The sequence below is a fragment of the Anastrepha obliqua genome, unplaced genomic scaffold, assembly GCF_027943255.1.
Source record: "Anastrepha obliqua isolate idAnaObli1 unplaced genomic scaffold, idAnaObli1_1.0 ptg000012l, whole genome shotgun sequence".
NCBI lineage: Eukaryota > Metazoa > Arthropoda > Insecta > Diptera > Tephritidae > Anastrepha > Anastrepha obliqua.
The window spans coordinates 8405707-8425429 of NW_026562179.1; the positions used below are offsets into that span (position 1 = coordinate 8405707).

Below are 19723 nucleotides of genomic sequence, written 5' to 3' on the forward strand. Positions count from 1 at the left end.
CCTTTCTTCAATTTTACAGTATGTATTTTTTATTTCTTCTTTACATTCTTTTACATTTACATAATCATTTCCACACTTCGCTATTTTATCCTCAATTATCAATTTACCATCTCTCTGCGCTATAGCCCGAACTTCATAAAATTTACAATCATACAATACCTTTGGATATTTTATATATATTACAATTAATTCTTTATTTTGAATTACTTTAAACTGTGAATCATCTATTAAATCTGTAATCGTTATTAGTCCGTGTTCATGTCGTGTTATATTTCTTATCTCATCAATGTGCAGAATAGCTGGATTCAAAATTCCTACCTTTGCCAAAGTTATAGTTTGTATTAAATTCTGTAATTCATTAATGATATAACTATTCCTACGCTTACTCATCATTCTGTAAATATTAAGATTTAATATTATCCTTGTGAATTATTCTATCGCGTTTCTGAATTATTATTTTATTTCCCCTATCTTCTTTTACTTTTTGTCTCCTAATATTATATTTCGGTTTTAATTTATTCCTTTCACCTATAACTTTCTCATATACTGTCTGACATGGAGTATAATTTTTTTCTTTTCGTCTTTTATTATGTACCTTCAACATAACTTCCTGTGCCGATTTTAATTTATCTTTTATATTTTCATGTGGTTTTTTATTGTAAAGCACCTCATACGGTTTTTCTTTAATTGTCGAATGAATAGTTTTATTGTATTGCTGAGCTGCTCTAATGATGGATTCTAAATCACTTATTAAATTCAATTCCTCCTTTAAACATCTTCCTATTTCAATGAGAGTAGAATGCACTCTTTCTACCTGACCATTAGTTACTGAATCTCTTGGATCGCAATAATATATTTCAATATTACATCTATTAGCAAATGATCTAAATTGAGCTGATGCAAAACTTGGTTCATTGTCTACTGTAATTCTCTTTACTTCCGGAAATACCAGTAAAGCTTCCAAAATCTTTTCGATTAAATTTGTCTTATCTTCAATATGCTTAACTATCAAGTACTTAGAATAAGAGTCAATCAAAGTTAAAAACTTCAGTTTTTGAGCGTAAAAAATGTCAATATGAATTTGTTCACCTTCTTTCTCTGGAATTGGTGCCCTTCCAATTGGTACCTTTTTGGGTTGTCTATCGTATTTATTCTTATTACATATCTGACAATTTCTAACATATTGCTTGAATTGCTTCGCCATTTGGGGCCAATAGTATTGATCCCTGATCTGTGTCAAATTTTCCCTATAATTTCTATGTGCTCTACCCTGTGTTTGCTCTATAATATTACCCTGGTCCTCTCTATTCGTGACATCAATTGGAAAATACTTCACACGGAAAAATTTCGTTACCGGAAAAGTATCCATCAATACGGTTTTTATTTCATATGCCACTTCCGGAGTACAAAATATTCCTGTAACCAATTTTGGATTTAATTGTTCAGAAAGAACAGGTATTATATTTTCTGGTTTATCATATTCTATTAAAAATCTAGTGTTACCGAAGATTAAAACTCTTTCTTGGGTAGTAATTTTTGCACCTTGATTTATTAATATTTGCTGTTTAAAATGATTCAATGGCTTGTTAGTTTCCCTAATTGAAATTTCATCACTACTCTCGGCTGAATGCTGTGTATTCGCAAATGAATCCTCCGATTCTGAAATTTCATTATTCGATTCTGTTAAATTATTTAACTGTTGTCTCGATAGTGCATCTGCTACAACATTTGTTGCTCCGGGTTTATAGATTATTCTTGGCGAAAATTCTTCAATAAATGCCCTCCATCTTTTCATTTTAACATTATGGTTTCTTTCAGATATCGCAAACGATAGCGGTTGGTGGTCCGTATAAATTTCTAAATATTTTACAGCATAAAGGTAATGTCGCAATGTTTTCAATGCCCAAACAATAGCATAAAGCTCCTTTTCGTTAGTTGCATAATTCTGCTCGGTTGAGTTCAAGGTCTTTGAAATAAATGTTCTGGGTTTTCCTCGTTGTGATAATACAGCCCCCACAGCTACATTTGAAGCGTCGGTATTTAAAATTAATTTTTCATTAAAATCAGGTTGCGATAATTCAATGCATTGGCATAATACATCCTTTAACCTTTCACAAGCGGCTATACCTTCTTGGTCAAGATCAATCCTTGTCTTTTTTGATACATGCTGCGATACTCCTCCATTTTTTCCTTTTAAGTGCTTTGTCAGTGGCTTAGCTATTGTAGCGTAATCTTGAATAAATTTTCTGTAATATCCTGTTAATCCCAAAAAACCCCTTAATTGTCGTAAAGTTTTAGGTATGGGATAATTTTTTATCGCTTCCACTTTTTTTGGGTCTGTTTTAATAACCTTATGAGATACTACGTATCCCAGAAATTCAACTTCTGTTTCTATAAACCTTGATTTTTCAAGAGATATTTTCATATGAGCTTCCCTTAATCTTTCAACTATTTGTTTTAACTGCTGAATATGTTCTGTCAATGTCTTCGAAAATATTATAATATCATCAATATACACTTGGCAAAATTTACCGATATATTCACGTAAAATATCATTCATTGCTCTCTGAAATATACTAGGGGCATTCCTTAGCCCAAATGGCATCCGTAAGTACTCATATTTCCCGTTATTAACTGAGAAAGCCGTTTTTTCAATATCACCTTCCTGCATTAAAATCTGATGAAATCCTGACTCTAAATCAATTGTTGAAAAATATTTGGATTCCCCCAAATTCGAAAGTATCACCTCAGGATTAGGCATGGGGTATCTATCTGATATTGTTTTTTCATTTAATTTTTTAAAATCTATGACCAACCTTAGTTTAGGACTTCCATCCTCGTTCATTCCCTTTTTCGGAACAACCCAAACAGGAGAATTATAAGGACTTTTGCTATTCCTTATTATACCCTTTCTTAGTAAATTTCCAATTTCCTCATTAACAAAATTATTTACAGACACAGGATACGGATACTGCTTCGACCATATGGGTTTGTCATCCTCAGTTCTAATTTCCGCTTTTATGTCTGTCCTGAAAGGCAAATCCATGTCAATGTTCTTATGTGTTTCCTTTATAATTCTAATAATATCCTCTCTCAATAGAGGAATATTAAAACCTTCACTTTCACTAATATTTTTTTTATATTTCTTAGAAAATTTATTCCTCATTTCCAAATTTTCAACTTCAAAATTATTTAACATATTGCTGGAATGATCTTCAGCGGGCGCTTTAGAGGTTTCTTCCTCCAAAGTTAATTTTTTATTTGTTTTATGCTGGTATGACTCATCAGCTGGCGTCATAAGACAATTTTGTCCCATGATAACTTTTGTATTTCCAAAGCATTTCTTCTTTGAATTTTCATTTTTTTCTTTTATATTGCCGGTATTACCTTCGGCGGGCGCTTTAGGACTTCCGTGTCCCAAAGATTTAACTTTTGTATTTCCAAAGCATTCCTTCTTTGAATTTTCATTTTTTTCTTTTATATTGCCGGTATTACCTTCGGCGGGCGCTTTAGGACTTCTGTGTCCCAAAGATTTTACTTTTGTTCCTGATTTTCCTATACAACTATCCTCATTGTTACTTAAAAACCGTAATTTTTCTGAATATTCGTTCCCATAAATTATTTCCTCCTTTTCCATATCAATCTTAGCTCTAATCTTCTTCAAGAAATTAACTCCTATCAAGAAATCACTTTCTAATTATCTATTTCATAGAATCTTTCCATACATTACAATAGATGTATGTTATGAAACAAATCAATGACGGTCGAACCATGAATAGTCCTTACCCTCATCTTAATTGCTAATACCTGTCCATTGTCATACACTCCCTTTCTAATATAACAACTAGTAGCACCGGTATCTATTAGTATCCTCATTACTTTTCCGGTTTGCAGATCTGTCCGAAATATGTAGGGCAGGTGGAAGTTTGACCTAAAAAATGATTTTCACTAATATTATTGATTCTCTGAGTCTTTGCAGGTGGTTGACCACTAAAGTTTGTATTATCATTTCTTTTTATCGGTGGATTAAACCTATTTCCAGAGAAAGCATTACCCTGTTGTGATCTTGCAAACATCCCTCGTTGCACCACAGGAGCATTACAAGATGAAGTATCCATGGGTTCTGGCTTTGGGAAATTTACATTTGTATTCTGTCTTACTTGTGGATATCTCAAATTATTTTGGAACACCATTTTTTTATCACCTCTAAAATTATTTTGATAATTTCCATTATCATTACTTCCTTGGTTTCGAACTCTAGAAAAATGCAATGCAAATTCTGATCGCATTTGTTTTGATTGAAGCTCCTGAGCCTTAGCCAAAGCGTTTGGCAAATCGACTGGAGCCAATGTGAAAAGTATCTGGTTAAGTGGAGGACGTAAACCGGTAATAAATGTCCTCAAAGCAGTATCACGATTCTTAATATTAAGTTGGTTTGTTATTTCTGAATTAGTACCATGCGTCATTATGGTCTTATTAATTAATAAAGTTAATTTACGGTTTACTTCATTATAATAATCTATTAGGGATTTTGATCCTTGTCTTGCAAAGATCGAATTATATCCAAGCTTTCATTACACATTAATGCATCGTCAATAGTCTGAGTCCGATACTCAGTTACCTGAGAAGCTGTGGTCAGAGCCCTAATTTGGTTATTGAGTTGACCTATTTCAATACGTAAGTTTGCGGTGTGAGTAGCTATTAATCTAGCTATATCTTCCACAGATAAATTATTCACTGCCATTCTTGCAAATCTAACTATTATATCGTCCAGTGTATAAATAAAAAAAAATTTCCAAGGTCCTTTCCTCACCTTTTGCACTTATTCTCTTGATAAATCTTTCACTCAATTACACTTTTTCACTATCTTCTTATTTAAATGTGGGCACTTAGACTCTTTGTGATTATTGTCACAGTAACTGCAATAATACAGACGCACGTATTTAGGGTACTTGAACTATTTCCCATTTACCTTATTTCTACGGGTTTTTTTCTTATTATTATGATAAATTAACTTACATTAATATACTCCTGATTCTGGTGTCGTCCTTTGCTGGTACTTAGATTCTTTGATTGTTGCTTTTCTGTTCCTTTCTTCTGCTTTGTGGTCCTGCGAGATTTTTCTACTGCTTTGTGGTCCTGCGAGATTTTTCTACTGCTTTGTGGTCCTGCGAGAATTTTCTTCTGCTTTGTGGTCCTGCGAGAATTTTCTTCTGCTTTGTGCTCCTGCGAGATTTTTCTTCTGCTTTGTGGTCCTGCGAGAATTTTCTTCTGCTTTATGGTCCACCGAGAATTTTCTTCTGCTTCAACTTTGTTTTTTTTTTCTAAATTTCTCGAAAATTTTTATTATTTATTTTTTTTTTTTTCGCCCAATTCATGGGGTACTTTTCTTCAAAATATGTTATTTGTTTTTTCGCCCGATTCGTGGGGTACTTATTGTATTATCACCGACCGTATGCCCTCTCGCACGAGGTATTTGCTTACGGTTGATGCTCCTGGCAGGATCGCCAATTAAAGTTATAACGCGGGTGAGCGTTAAAAAAAAAAAAATAAAACAACACGATTGCTTTCAAAGTCAAACTTGAAGTGAATCTTTTATTCTTACGTTATTTCTTTTATACCAAATTTTTGCTTACTCTTGCTTTTGCTTAACAAATAATTGTTTGTGTTTACAATAAATCTTTCACTACTGGATGAGCTTATTTCATCATCCTCTAATTTGTGCTTATGCTAGCTTTAAAAGTACTTGACAAATAATTGTTTATGTTTATAAATTTGTGCTTATGCTAGCTTTAAAAAGTATTGCTTATTGTAATTCTATCCTTAACAAATAATTGTTTATATTTACAGTAAATATTTCCCTATTGGATGAGCTTATTTCATCATCCAATTAGTGCTTATGCAAGCTTTAAGAAGTATTGCTTACTCTAAATTTTTGTATATATTTGCCGTTATGCGGCTTACCAGAGTAGGGTATTAACTTACATACATACATACATGTATGTTTTTTTTTTTTTGTTTTATGGAGGTGGCACAAAGCATTGAAAGCCGAAAAGTGTGAGACTTGCCTTTCGGCTCACCCACTAAAAACCCACCCCAGCTCCGTTTCCCTCCCGCGGGACAACCGTTAAGTAGTACTTCACGGAAGGGGCAGCGGCCTATGGCCTCTTCAAGAAGACCTGCGCTGTTGTTCAGCGCGACGCAGTTTGGAGATTACTATTTTTGCCATATTACATACAGCGGACCAATATTCTTCGGACTCTAACATAATATCCACTAGGTTATCAGCCGAAATTGGCTTCCCCACCCTAGTGCTTAATTCCTCCCTTTCGAACACAAATCGCGGACAGACAAAGAAAATATTTCTGCGTCTTCTACAGCTGGTGCACAACGAGAACAGTACGGGTTGTCTTCTTGTTTAAACCTATATAAGTAGGATTTAAAGCACCCATGTCCCGTCAGTATTTGGGTCAGATAGTAATCTAACTGTCCATGTTCACGGTTAACCCATTTGGAAATTATGGCAATCAAACGGTACGTCCAGCGTCCGTTGGGGGACAAGCTCCATTTCTCCTACCTTGAACGCTGGCTACGCTCTCTTGCTATCTTGCCTATTGTCACCCGTTCTGAAGTAGCTTTTTTTTGGTATATTTCAGCATACTCTGTTGCCATTAGGTTGATTGGGAGTAGTCCTGCTATAACCATAATGGCGTCTTCCGATACCGTGCGAAACGCGCAGCACACTCTGAGGGCACTTAATCGGTACACTGATTTCATGCACTTCACATACGAGCTGTAGTTTGTGGCTTCCGCCCATGCTGGAGCTGCGTACAGCAAAATCGATGAGACAACAGAGTTGAGTAGTCTCTTACAGTTTTGCCTAGGGCCTCTGATGTTCATCATTATTCGTGTTAGCGCAGTTACTGCTTCTACTGCCCTGCTGCTCGCGTACACCAAGTGCACTTTGAAATTAAGCCTACGTTCGATTATTACTCCCAGGTACTTAATGAATGCTTCGATCCTATGCCATGATCACCCACCATTATGTTGGCCCACTCCACAATCTTCCTGCTGCTAATTAGTACTACTTCGGTTTTATGGTCCGCAAGAGTTAGACCACTGTTGTACAACCATTCCTTTACCATGCCAACAGCTTGGGTGCATGTCTCTTCGGCTTGATGGAGTGATTTAGCCACGACCACAACAGCTATGTCGTCAGCAAATCCTACAATTTGTGACCCTAGAGGCAGATTGAGACGCAGAACTCCATCGTATATAACGTTCCATAACAAAGGTCCGAGGACTGAGCCTTGTGGAACTCCGCCAGTTATTTTGTGCTCTTTTACACCAGCATCGGTTTTATAACGCAGGGTTCTGTCGGAAAGGTAACTGGCGACAATCCTGCGAATGTACCTTGGGATGTGGAAATTATCAAGCGCGATCAGAATTTTGCTCCAATTCGCCGTATTGAAGGCGTTCTTGACGTCTAGTGTCGCAATTAGTCAGTACTCCTTGCTACCGTTTAGCCATCGAGTACCTTCAATTGCCTTCTGCGCAATGGTCTTGACTGCAGACACAGCATCTGTTGTTGAACGGGCTTTCCGGAATCCAAATTGTCGGGGTGATAGACCGCCTACATCCTCTGTAGCAGCCTCCAGGCGATTTGCGATCAAACGTTCCAGGATTTTCCCTGCAGTGTCGAGCATGCACAGGGGGCGGTAGCCTGAAGGATCTTCCGCAGGCTTAGATCCTTTTGGAATTAAAACCAGTTTCTGCAACTTCCAGTGAGTTGGAAATGTACCTTCCTTTAGTCATGTATTGTAGACATCTACAAAAATGTCGGCACGACTTTGAATAGCATCTTTTAAGGCCTCGTTGGGGATTCCATCCGGTCCTGAAGCTTTATTATTTTTAATCCGTTTTATGATCATCAGGAGTTCTTCTTTGTTGGTTAGCTGCAAATTTTGGTCGCCTTCACAGGATCCTGCCAATTCGTGGTCTCGTTTAGTGTCTTGGACGGGGAACAGAGTTTCTACTACATTACGCAGTGTAGTTGGGCATGTTATTGGGAGTGGCTTAAAGACTTTGAGTTTTTTCATAACAAGCCTGTAACCGAGGCCCCAAGGGTCATTATCGGCATCGTCGCATAGCTGCAGGAAGCACCGGCGTTTACTGTTTTTGATTGCCTTTTTTAGGGCCTTCCTTCTTTGCTTATATTGGAGCTGGTTTTCTTGTAAACTGTCCGTACCCCTAGATCGTTGGTAGATTCGCCTTGGTCTTAAACATTCGCTACGCAATTCTGCAATGTCTGCTCTCCACCAGTAGACAGGTTCGCTGTTGCGCTTATTGGGCCTCGTTTTGGACATGGCTGCGTCGCATGCTTCTGTTAGGTGTGTAATGGTCTGTGTTGTTTTCTCAGATGCATCCCCTCCGAGAGTTACATCTGCCAGCATGATTTCAATAATCTCAGCCTCCATTGTTTTAACTTTGTACCGCGTGTCGTAGTTATTTGAGAACCTTTGGCTGACTTCCTAAATGCCATTTGCGCTGCATAAGTACAAAGTCAAATGTTCCTAAATGCAAAAGTCGATTATACGTTACCGTCGAAAATTCCTAAATGCATGCATCAGGTATCGACTTGCATCGTAATCGAAATTTGCGCATCACTAAATTTTGTGATACTTGTATTTTAAAAGGCAATTAAAATGGCAGAGGTTGAAACGTAAGTAAATGTGCTTAATTGTAAAATAATTTGAGTTGTACCCAACTAATTTATTTATTATTTACATTTTAGTGAAAAGAAGTGGACATTCAATTTGACCAAGTTATTGATCACGACCAGGCTGGAAAGTGAACCGGAGTTTGCGGGCAAAAAACGCAAAAAGACAGTTTTGTGGCAGCAGGTGCTCCTTAAAATGAAAGAAACTGAACCAGGACTGACATTCACTCGTGACGATATAACTCGAAAGTTTTTAAATCTAATGGTAACCTATAGGCGCATTAAAAAAAGGAACAACACATCTGGGCAAGGTGCGACAAATTGGGAGTTTTTTGATCTTTTAGATGAAATTTACGGCACACGCGCAGATATTGTGGTTCCTGAAGATATCTTGGATTCATCAATATTAGAATTGTCTGAAAGTGAGGAGCAACCTGCTTTCACTTCAAAGAGATCTAAACGTGATGTTAAGGAAATTATGAGTGATATTTGTGAGACAGACAAGAAGTACATGGAGGAGTTTTTGCAAATGGAAAAAGAGAAGTTGGAAATTGAACGCTTGAAAATAGAAGAAATGAAAAAATTGCGAGAGTTGTTATCAAACATGCAGTGATTTTCCTATTAATTTAAATTTTTAATAAAACAATTTTTATGTTAATTTTATTTTGGTAACATAAAGACTGAAACAAAAACGCTACATTTGAACTGTTACCTGAATAGGTTAAAACCTGAATAATAATAGAAAATAAATGTGTTGAAATACAAAACATTAGTTTTATTTTTAGTTGATATTAGTTTTATTTTGTTTATGTTAAAGGAATGTACGTATACATATGTATGTCGTAAAATGAAATTTAAAGTTCAGGTTGCTCTTTGTAAAAACTAAAGTTTTAAGCTGATAATAAATTGGTTAATTGATCTCGTTTTGATCTACCATCCAACTCTTCGATGTCTGCTCGGGATTCCGTACTTGTATCTTCTAATATATCAGGAAGATCCGAAGTGGTAAAACTTTCGTTATTTATAATGATGTTATGGAGTATCATACATGAAATTATAATATTTTTTACAAGCTTGATGTTGCGAATTTCAATGAAATTCAGTATACGGAACTTTTTCTTTAAAATTCCAAACGCTTGTTCCACGCAGACTCTTGTACTACTTAAAATAGTATTAAATCTTTGTTGTCCCTCACTTAAAAAGCCGGTATCTTTATATGGTACCATAAGAAATCTCTCCAGTGGATAAGCTGCATCTCCCAGCAAATGGCACTCAGGAGGAAAGGGAATATCTCCGTTTATTATTGCTTGACGTAAAGGGCTGCTTTGCCACACGGAAGCGTCGTGACACCTCCCAGGATATCCAGCAAAAACGTCGATAAAACGCAATTCGCTATCCACAACAGCTTGCGCTATTACTGAAAATGTGCCTTTTCTATTATAAAAACTGATGCTGCTTTGCGTTGGTTGGGTGATTTTGATGTGTGTCCCATCTACGCATCCTAGGACAAACGGAAATGGGTTGCTGCGCATTGCCTGAAATTTTTCCATAACAATCCGACGCTCTGATGCGGTCAAGCGAAATTTTATGATACGACTTTTTAGTTTTAATAAGATTTTAATCGTTTTGAAAAATACCCGATAAGTAGCACCAATACCAACGTTAAATATATTACTTAATTCACGGAAACTATTTTGATTTCCTAATCTCCAAAGCGTAATATGCAATGCTAGCTTCAATCGTATATTGGGACGTCCTGCATTTTTTGCCGGCCAAAAGGGTTGTACTATTTCGCAAAGAGTCTGAAATATAAAATATTAATATAAAACTACGTTAATATTTATTATTTATGTATACTACCTGGAATGTTTGTATTTGCATCCTGAAATGGCTATAAAAGACATCGTTGGGCATTTCTTCAATGCACTCGAGAAACTTTTTGCATTTTGGAATATTTCTCGCGATTCTCTGCGTCTTCCACAAGTGAAAAATCAATTTGTGTCTTTTTCTCATCTTTTTTGCAATAAGTAAATCACTACTGGATTGATTTTCACTAAATAACTCAGCGAAAGAGCAAATTGCTAATTTTTTCACCGTCACATCCATTTTGATTGCATCAGCTGTGTTCTTAAATGAAACAATGCTGCCACCTAGATGTATGCAAAGCAATGCAGTGGTATCGAAAAATTGCATCGCAATGGATTTCGCATCGCAGTACACATTGCATCGTGACGTTTAGGAAGTCAGCCTTTCTTCGCCGTGCTTCCTTATTTCACAGATTATTGCGAGGTGATCGCTCCGAGTGTAAGGCTGGCTGACGAACCTAGAACTCACGCACGTAAGGTCGATTATAGACCCCGTTCCCGCCTTTTGATACGTCTGTTGACTTCCTGTGTTCATCAAGGCTATATCTAGCATAGCAAACGCTTCCAGCAGGCCTTGCCCTCTAGGGCTTGTCCGTCGGCATCCCCAGTTAACAGCCCAAGCGTTGAAATCACCGGCTACGATGACAGGTCTATGCTCCTTTACATCCTGGGCGAGGTTCTCCAGGATGCCTGTTGCTTCCAGCAGAGTTAAGCTGGGTGGTAGATAGCAGCTGTAAATGTATGTGCCTTCCACGCGCGCACGTACGAATCCGCGGGCTGTATTCACGCTCATCAGTTGGGATCTATTTGCTCCACAGTTCCAAATCGTTGACTTGCCTGTTGTGTCCGAGGCCCAGCCGTTACCTTTTTTGTGTTTATAGGGCTCACTAAGTATAGCAACATCTATTTTGTGTTCCCGTATAGTCTGCTCGAGTAGGTCCTGGGCGCTTTCACAGTGGTTGAGATTCAGTTGCAAGATCTTCATTTCTGCCGGATTTCTTTAAGAGCTCTCAGATATTGAGGGCACTTACTGCTGGTCATCGCATGCGCCGTATCACTTGCCTTTTCCTTCTTGCACATTATACAGCTTGCTGTTTGTGTGCAGTTTTTGGCTTGGTGGTCCTTATTGCCACATTTGAAGCAGGTGTTTGTAAGGTCAGCTGTGCTGTTACAGCTTACTGCCACATGCCCATATTCCATGCATTTGGAGCATCTTTTTGGCTCGATCTTCTCCCGTATGCGACAAATTACGAGCCCTATACGGATTTTATTAGCTTCCACCAGTTTGGTAGCGATTTCCGATGTTACCTTTAGCGTCGCCGTTTGTGTTCCTCCATAAGCTTTTCGCAGACCCAGGATAGCTGAGATAGGCACCTCTAGCTCTTGGAATTGTTTTGCTACCACCTCATGGACTTCTTCCTTTGTAGTGATTTCATTAAGGTCACGAATTTCCACCTGCCTCAGCTCCGTAAGCGCCCTGACATCTTCAGTTTCCCCTAGGGCCGCCTTAACAGCTTCATGAACCTTCGAGGTATTTGGGTCTGATGATTTTTCCAGCAACAGCAGTAACTCTCCTTTGGCTGTTTTCTTGACACCTTGTATATTATTGCCAAGCTCCTTAAGACTTGGCTCTGTCTTAACGCGCTTCAGGATTTCGGCGTATGAGATGCTACCAACGCTTTTGACTACGATAGCGTCCTTACGTGGTCTTCTCCGTCTTCGATTGTTTTTGGCGTCGCTATTTTCCGTCTTCTTATCGTCTCGCTTTAGAGTATTCTGCGTAGACCCCTTTTGGTTCTTCTTCGATTTAACCAATTGCCATTTTTTTGTGCTTGTTTGCTCATTCGTTGTAACCGGCGTATTCCTCAAGACTTCAACCCGGCTAGTTTTGCTTCTTTTGGCTGAGCTTGCGGCGGCGTTAACAATTGCCCTCTTTGGCGTGCAATCCGTTGTGCGCTTGATCAGAGGTGATGTTTGCGTCCCTTTGTCTTGAATGACAGGTTTCGCCTCATTCGTCCCTCTTGGTGCCTGGTTCATCGGGGTAAAGACAGATCTTCCTAGTTTTTTATGGAGATCCGTTACACTCGCTATCAGATCCCTCATTGGCTGATTGATGTTTCGCTTCGGAAGCTCCATCATTTCCGCTAACTTCTTGACTTTATCGCCGATTGCTTGGTGAATTTCTTCAGCCGTCATCGCCTTCACGAAACCGAAGTGCTGCATACACGGTGACGCCGATCTAGTCCTTCCCGTGTCTCCTTTGGAAAGGGTTTTTAAGGAGGTTCACGCAGCCATTATTGCCATCTGCAATAGCTGTTGCGATTTTTGCTGTTACTTCAGCCTCTTCTGTAGTTTGTAATTTTGTGTTATTTGTATTCATTTTGTATGGACCCCAACTTCTAAGTCGTTATCCATATTCCGATGCGTAGTCACCATTGACGATTCATTGGTTATCTTTACATGCAGGGAGGCCATGCTAGGGTTGACAAAGGCTCCTTATGGGAGCTTAATGGCGACGGAATATGGAGCGTTCCTAGAGATTTGCCATCATTTTAACGGGGCGGGGGCAACTGCACCATTAGCCTGAATGCCGTTTCTGCTGGATACCACTCCGCATACTAAGGAAACAGAATAGTGCAGTCGTCAGCTCAAGATTTTACATATATCCAATCATTTTCCAGTACGCCATAATTAAGACCTTACTGGGCTCAGTCTCAATGTCATTGTTGATGGTTTGACAGCCGCACCTAACATGGTGAACAGACGCTGACCAGGAAGCCGTCCATTATGGAACCGTCGCGCCTGGTTTTTTGTATTACTCATCATGTCTACACATGATGAGGTGGACACCTATATCTAAGAGGCGGTGTCTTCTCGCCACTGTCACAAGAACTTCATCAGATTTATTCTGGCTTTTATACCGCATCCTCCGCTCCTGATCGCTCAATTGTCGGGGATTGCTTATTCGTTTAAGCTTATTTCGCAACTGGCCTGCTACTACAGGCTTTCCGGCTATCCGCAACCTGCCGACCCCCACGGTAGCTTAGAGCCCAGCTTAGCAGTCCGATCCCGAAGGAGCGTGGACCTCCGTGTATGTATGCATGTACATTTGTGTATCATATAATCCCTACTAATATTATAAATGTGAATGTAAGTTTGTTTGTTACGCTTTCACGCCAAAACTACTTAACCGATTATTATGAAACTTTGTACACATGTTTTTGGAGGATACTTCTTATTAAAAAAAAATATTTTTTTTGAATGATAAAAAATTGTTTGTCACAAAATTCAGCTGTTTGAAATTTTTCTATATTTATTGTTTTTTATTAAACAGTTTTATTTAGCTTTCCCAGTTTATTTATTTGTTTGTTTGGGTCAAATTTAGTAATTGCAATTTTACCCTTTTCTTGATGACAGATTGATCTGATATTTGGTATTCTTCTGTCATTTTTATATAAAATATATAAAATTGTGATTTTTGAGGTTTGGTGTCATTTTTGTGGTTAGATGTCACTTGATTATTTTAAATCTTACCACTGATTTTAATTCTTACTCTGTTCTTCTTTAAAAATGCCTCGGAAACGGAAATCTGATCTATCCAAAAATTCGTCGCGGCTCCGTGCGGCAAAAGTTGCACGAAATCAAGAGTTTTCGATTCACGCAGAGCTGAGAAAACAACAACAAGCACAGCGACAAAGGATTTTGAGAGCAACTGAAACGCCTTTTCAAGCACAAGTTCGCTCAGAAAGACAAGCTGAGCTGCAGGCAGTTAGAAGAGCAATAGAAACCCCAGAGCAATCGCAGGTGAGAAGAATTCATAATGCAGAGCACGCGCCGTAGAAATTTTATAAGTAAGGATTGATCTGTATTTAATGATACTGGATTTCAATATGATCCTTCAATTGAATTGTAGTATGATTATAAGTCGGATATGCCTTAACATTAATATTCATAAACATTTTGTTTTTGGTTTTTAATTTATTGTCCACTTATGCATTCACTGTGCTGTGCCGTTTAAATAGAGTATCATATTTCTTAAAAGGTTCATTACACTTGAAAGTAAACGCAAACATAGCTAACGTAATTATTTTATGTGCGGCGCGTGAATGCTAGAATCATATTACACAAGTAAACACCGAAAAATTGTTATTGGATTGCATTGACAAAAATTACTATAAAAACGCGTGTACGTAGTATGTAAGACACAAGAAAGAAAATAATCGTTTCACAAGCTGGATGCCTAGCTTGAAATGATACTATTTCAATAAATATATTTAAAATTTAAACAATACATTTTTTTAATCATTTAAAACTTTACATGGCGATCCTGCCAGCTTGAGCATTAATTTTGCTAAGCTATAAAATGCAAGTTTCTTGCACAAACAAAGTGCAAAATATTGCATGAGTGCTGACGATATCTGCACCAAAAATTGCAATATATTTGCAAGTGCCCTAAAAAAGCACAAAATATTAAGTCCTGACGTGATCAGCCAAAACGATCCGTCAGCTGCGGAAGGAAGAACTTACTTAGTTAAACCATTACAACAAAAAAATAGATGAACAACCGAGGTCAAGGGCCGCAACCAATCTCCTTGGAGGAATACAGGAGACGGAACGGGCTCAACAAAAAACCAAAAGAGGTTTCCATCCCAAAGGTGAGCAAGCCAAAAAGAAGAGGAGGCTACACCACCAGAATTAAGAGGGAAATCAGCATACTCATGAGGGAGGTAAACCAGCAGCCACCACCATCCTGGGGAAAAGCTAGCGCAATCTGGGAGCGCATAACCTAACTGGAATTCCTGCTCCAGCAGAGAAAAGAATTTAAGTAAAATACTGTGCATGATTGAATGCAGACAGTTAGAGTCTGTAAACGTTAACCGCTCGAGACAAAAATAATTTTCTTTTACATAAATTAAAGTTAAACAACTTTGGCTTCTGTTTGCCTTATAAAAAATTTGACTGTAAAAATTACTCAGAAGGTCATTTTTATGAAAATGTTTTAATATGTTAAATATAATATGCTTACTTAAATCCAATGTAAAAAAAAAAAAAAAAAATTTTCTTGCATTATACATTATTACATTGCATAAATTATTTGATTTACGGTATAAGGTCCCCAATAGATAGTCTTTCAGAAATGGGAAAAACCTTATCAAAAGTTGATAAACCCAATGCCAATGTAGTAAACGAAGTAGTCGTTAACACTGGCTTAAATTTAGTAGAAATTTGCTTAATTATAATCACAGTCATAACCTTATTGATATTAGCATTAAAATTATATGCTATGCATAATAAAAAACTAAAGAAAATATATATGAGTAGATCTAATGAGTTAGACAAAATATGAACAAATGGTCCGAAGTTCATAAAACTTTACTGATAGAAAAGGAAAATTTCAAAAACTCGTTTAAATGTATCAATAAAAATATACAAATAAAACAGGAAACAGTTAAAAAACATTTAGAAAATTTAGTATTAGCATTAGAATCAATTAGAAATTTAACTTATATAAATTTCGAGCGACTCACAAAGGATCATCAAAAAGAAGCTCTTGACATATTTTGACAACTACGAGATCAATTAGTAAAATTTTTAGCCAAATACAACATTCAACAGGAAGTATCTCATTTAATTAATGAGAAAATTTCAATAAATATTATTGAAAACCCACCAGCTAATCTATTAACAAAGCTTGAAGCAGTTTCCTCAGAAACAGATTATCCAATTACTAATTCAGAAATAGAGTCAGAAGAAGAAGGCGAAATGACACAAACAGTTGTGGAGTTTCTCAGCACGGCTGCAAAGCTAGTGACTGAATTCGATGGTAAACCAGAAAATCTACGGTCATTCTTAGATTCCTTAGAACTAGTTGAAATAATCAAGGGTGAGCACGAAACTGTTGCTGTTTCACTCATAAAAACAAAATTAAAAGGGAATGCCAGAAATCTCATAGACACAAAAACAACAATCTCTGAAATAATCACAAAACTTAACAGGTCAGTTAAAGGAGAATCGGTAGAAGTATTAGCTGCAAAAATAATGAGTATCAGACAGAACAACAAACCAGCTAATAGTTATTGTAATGAGATAGAAGCTCTTACAAAAAACTTAGAAAATGCCTATATCACAGATGGGTTGTCGGCAGAACTCGCAAGCAAATACTCGACACAAACTGCAATAAAAGCATTGACCAAAAACTGCAGCATTGAAAAAGTCAAATTAATAATGGAAGCTGGCCATTTTACAAATATGAACGATGCGATAAGCAAATTCATTGGTAGCTGTACTGAAGCTACAGGACAACAAAACACAATACTACATTTTGGTCAACGACCATTCAATGGACGATTTGCAAGAAATGGAAGGTTTCAAAGAAGAAACAACTTCCCTAGAAATCAAAATCGTTCAAATTTTGATAATTTAGGAAATAATAATCAAAATAGAAATCGTTACCGACAAGGCAGACCAAATTTCAACCGGAACATGACACACAATATACGAGTTGCCCAATCGGACGAAAACAACTCGGAAAACTAATCTATTCCTCTAAGATACATACGCTTAACCTTAACTTTAGCATTTTTGTACAACTTAAAATAGCAGATTTAAATACAAACATTACACTACTTGTAGATACTGGCGCAGATATATCACTCTTAAAATTCAATAAATCCACTTTTCAAAAAATAAACACAAAACACATTACAGCATTAAGCGGTATAGGGAAAGGCAAAATCAGTTCTATTGGTACGATATTTTTTGATTTAAAATTTACGAAATTTTTAATTCCACATAAATTTCACGTTATCCCGGATAACTTTCCAATTCCATGTGATGGTATAATAGGCATGGATTTCATGAAAAAATTCAATTGTGTATTAGACTTTACTCAAAATTACGATGCTCTAATTCTGAGACCAGACAATTTAACACAAATTATAGAAATACCAATAACAACAACATGTAACGACGAAATAATCATTCCCGCAAGGTCAGAAGTTATACGAAAAATAAACTTACCTAATACCTTGGAGGAAGCACTGATTCCAAATCAAGAACCACACCCTGGAATATTTATAGCCAATACCTTGGTAAAACCTGACAACGCCTATATCCGCATTTTAAATACAAATTATAATACAGTATCTTTAAAGCAAAGCAACATTTTAACTGAAAATGTTTCTGATTACGACATAATAAACAATAACACGGGAAATGCACAAAGAAAAACGGATATTCTCAACAAATTGAGAAAAAATTTTCCTAAAACATATGAAAAACAATTGACAAACCTATGTTCCGAATACAGTGACATATTTGGGTTAGAAACAGAAACAATAACAACAAATAATTTTTATAAGCAAAAGTTAATGGTTAAAGACAAACAGCCGGTATACATAAAGAACTACCGTATACCCCACACACATAAGGATGAAATTGAGAGACAAGTAAACAAACTTATAGAAGACAAAATAGTCGAACCATCATTTTCAGAATACAATAGTCCAATACTATTGGTACCAAAAAAGTCTCTACCGAACTCAGTAGAAAAAAGATGGAGATTAGTAATCGACTACAGACAAATCAACAAAAAATTAATTGCAGATAAATTCCCGTTACCGAGAATAGATGACATTTTAGACCAACTCGGAAGGGCAAAGTATTTTTCATGTCTCGATCTAATGACTGGATTTCATCAAATAGAACTTGATAAAAATTCAAGAAATTTCACATCCTTTTCAACCAACAACGGTTCATAAAGATTTACTAGACTACCATATGGCTTAAAGGTAGCACCTAATTCATTCCAAAGAATGATGACAATTGCTTTCAGTGGTTTAAAACCAGAGCAAGCTTTCTTATATATGGATGACTTAGTAGTCCTTGGTTGCTCTGAAAAACATATGCTTTCAAACTTGAAAAATGTTTTCGATTAATGTAGAACACATAATCTAAAATTACATCCTGAAAAATGTTCATTTTTTACGCATGAAGTAACCTACCTCGGGCATAAATGTACAAACAAGGGGATACTTCCAGACGACAATAAGTACTCGGTAATAAAAAATTATCCTACACCCACAGACGGAGATAGTGCAAAAAGGTTCGTCGCCTTTTGCAACTACTACCGCAGGTTTATTAAAAACTTCGCTGAATATTCAAGACACCTAACAAGGTTATCTAAAAAGGGAGTTGCTTTCGAATGGAAAGAGCATTAATGAGTCCTACATTGTTACAATATCCCGACTTTAAGAAACCATTTTGCTTAACAACAGACGCAAGCAAATACGCGTGTGGTGCAGTACTTCCTCAGGAATATGAAGAAAAACATCTACCAGTAGCATATGCCTCCAAAAGTTTCACAAAAGGAGAAAGCAACAAGTCGACAATTGAACAAGAGTTAGTTGCCATACACTGGGCAATAACCCGTTTCAGACCTTATATCTATAGTACAAAGTTTTTAGTTAGAACCGATCACAGACCCCTGTCTTACCTGTTCTCAATGAAGAATCCAAGTTCAAAACTAACACGAATGAGACTTGATTTAGAAGAGTATGATTTCGTAGTAGAATATCTTAGAGGAAAAGATAATCACGTCGCGGACGCTTTGTCTCGCATTACAATCAATGACTTAAAGGAAATAAATGAAAAGAATCAAAATTTATACAAAATAGTGACTAGATCAATGTCAAAAAATAACAACAGTCCAACTACACAGCAGCACATTAAAACATATGATAAGCCCAAAATATATGTCCCAATTAATAACACTGACGTCAGGAAATACAATAAATTAAAGATTACACCCACGCGATGTTACATCAAACGAGGAAAATCTATAATGGCATATATAAAAATTGATGACTTATTTGTTAATGGGAAAATTGACTTAGGACAATTCTTCTCTAGGCTCGACGAAGTGGCCGACAAATATGGCATTAATAATTTACAAGTGGCACCTAGCGAGAAAATTTTCGAATTTGTCTCGATTAATGATTTTAAAAATAAGGGCAATATGATATTAAATAAAGTAAAAGTAGCGCTACTGAATGAGGTGACCCAAATCAATGATGCTAAAACTGTAATGGACATTCTAAAAAGATACCACGATGACCCTATAGAAGGCGGTCATTGCGGA

The 19723-nt window shown here is 36.8% G+C and overlaps 2 protein-coding genes across 2 annotated transcripts; one reads left to right on the forward strand and one right to left on the reverse strand.

The window, feature by feature from the left end:
* Nucleotides 1–8542: 8542 nt before the first annotated feature.
* LOC129251281 (uncharacterized) lies at nt 8543–9526 on the forward strand. The gene is made up of 2 exons (XM_054890645.1): nt 8543–8722; nt 8795–9526. Exons 1-2 carry the CDS (start codon nt 8706–8708, stop codon nt 9330–9332), a joined length of 555 nt encoding a protein of 184 aa, XP_054746620.1. The 5' UTR covers nt 8543–8705; the 3' UTR covers nt 9333–9526.
* A 778-nt stretch (nt 9527–10304) lies between these two features.
* LOC129251383 (uncharacterized) lies at nt 10305–10934 on the reverse strand. The gene is made up of 3 exons (XM_054890782.1): nt 10580–10934; nt 10395–10521; nt 10305–10315 (listed from the first exon to the last, which is right to left on the reverse strand). Exons 1-3 carry the CDS (start codon nt 10910–10912, stop codon nt 10305–10307), a joined length of 471 nt encoding a protein of 156 aa, XP_054746757.1. The 5' UTR covers nt 10913–10934.
* Nucleotides 10935–19723: the final 8789 nt, after the last annotated feature.

Coding starts and splice junctions, on each gene's coding strand:
- LOC129251383 (XM_054890782.1), bottom strand. CDS start 10,912: ATGCAATTTTTCGATACCACTGCATTGCTTTGCATACATCTAGGTGGC. Junction 10,522..10,579: donor TGCAAATACAAACATTCCAG/GTAGTATACATA, acceptor TTTATATTTCAG/ACTCTTTGCGAAATAGTACA.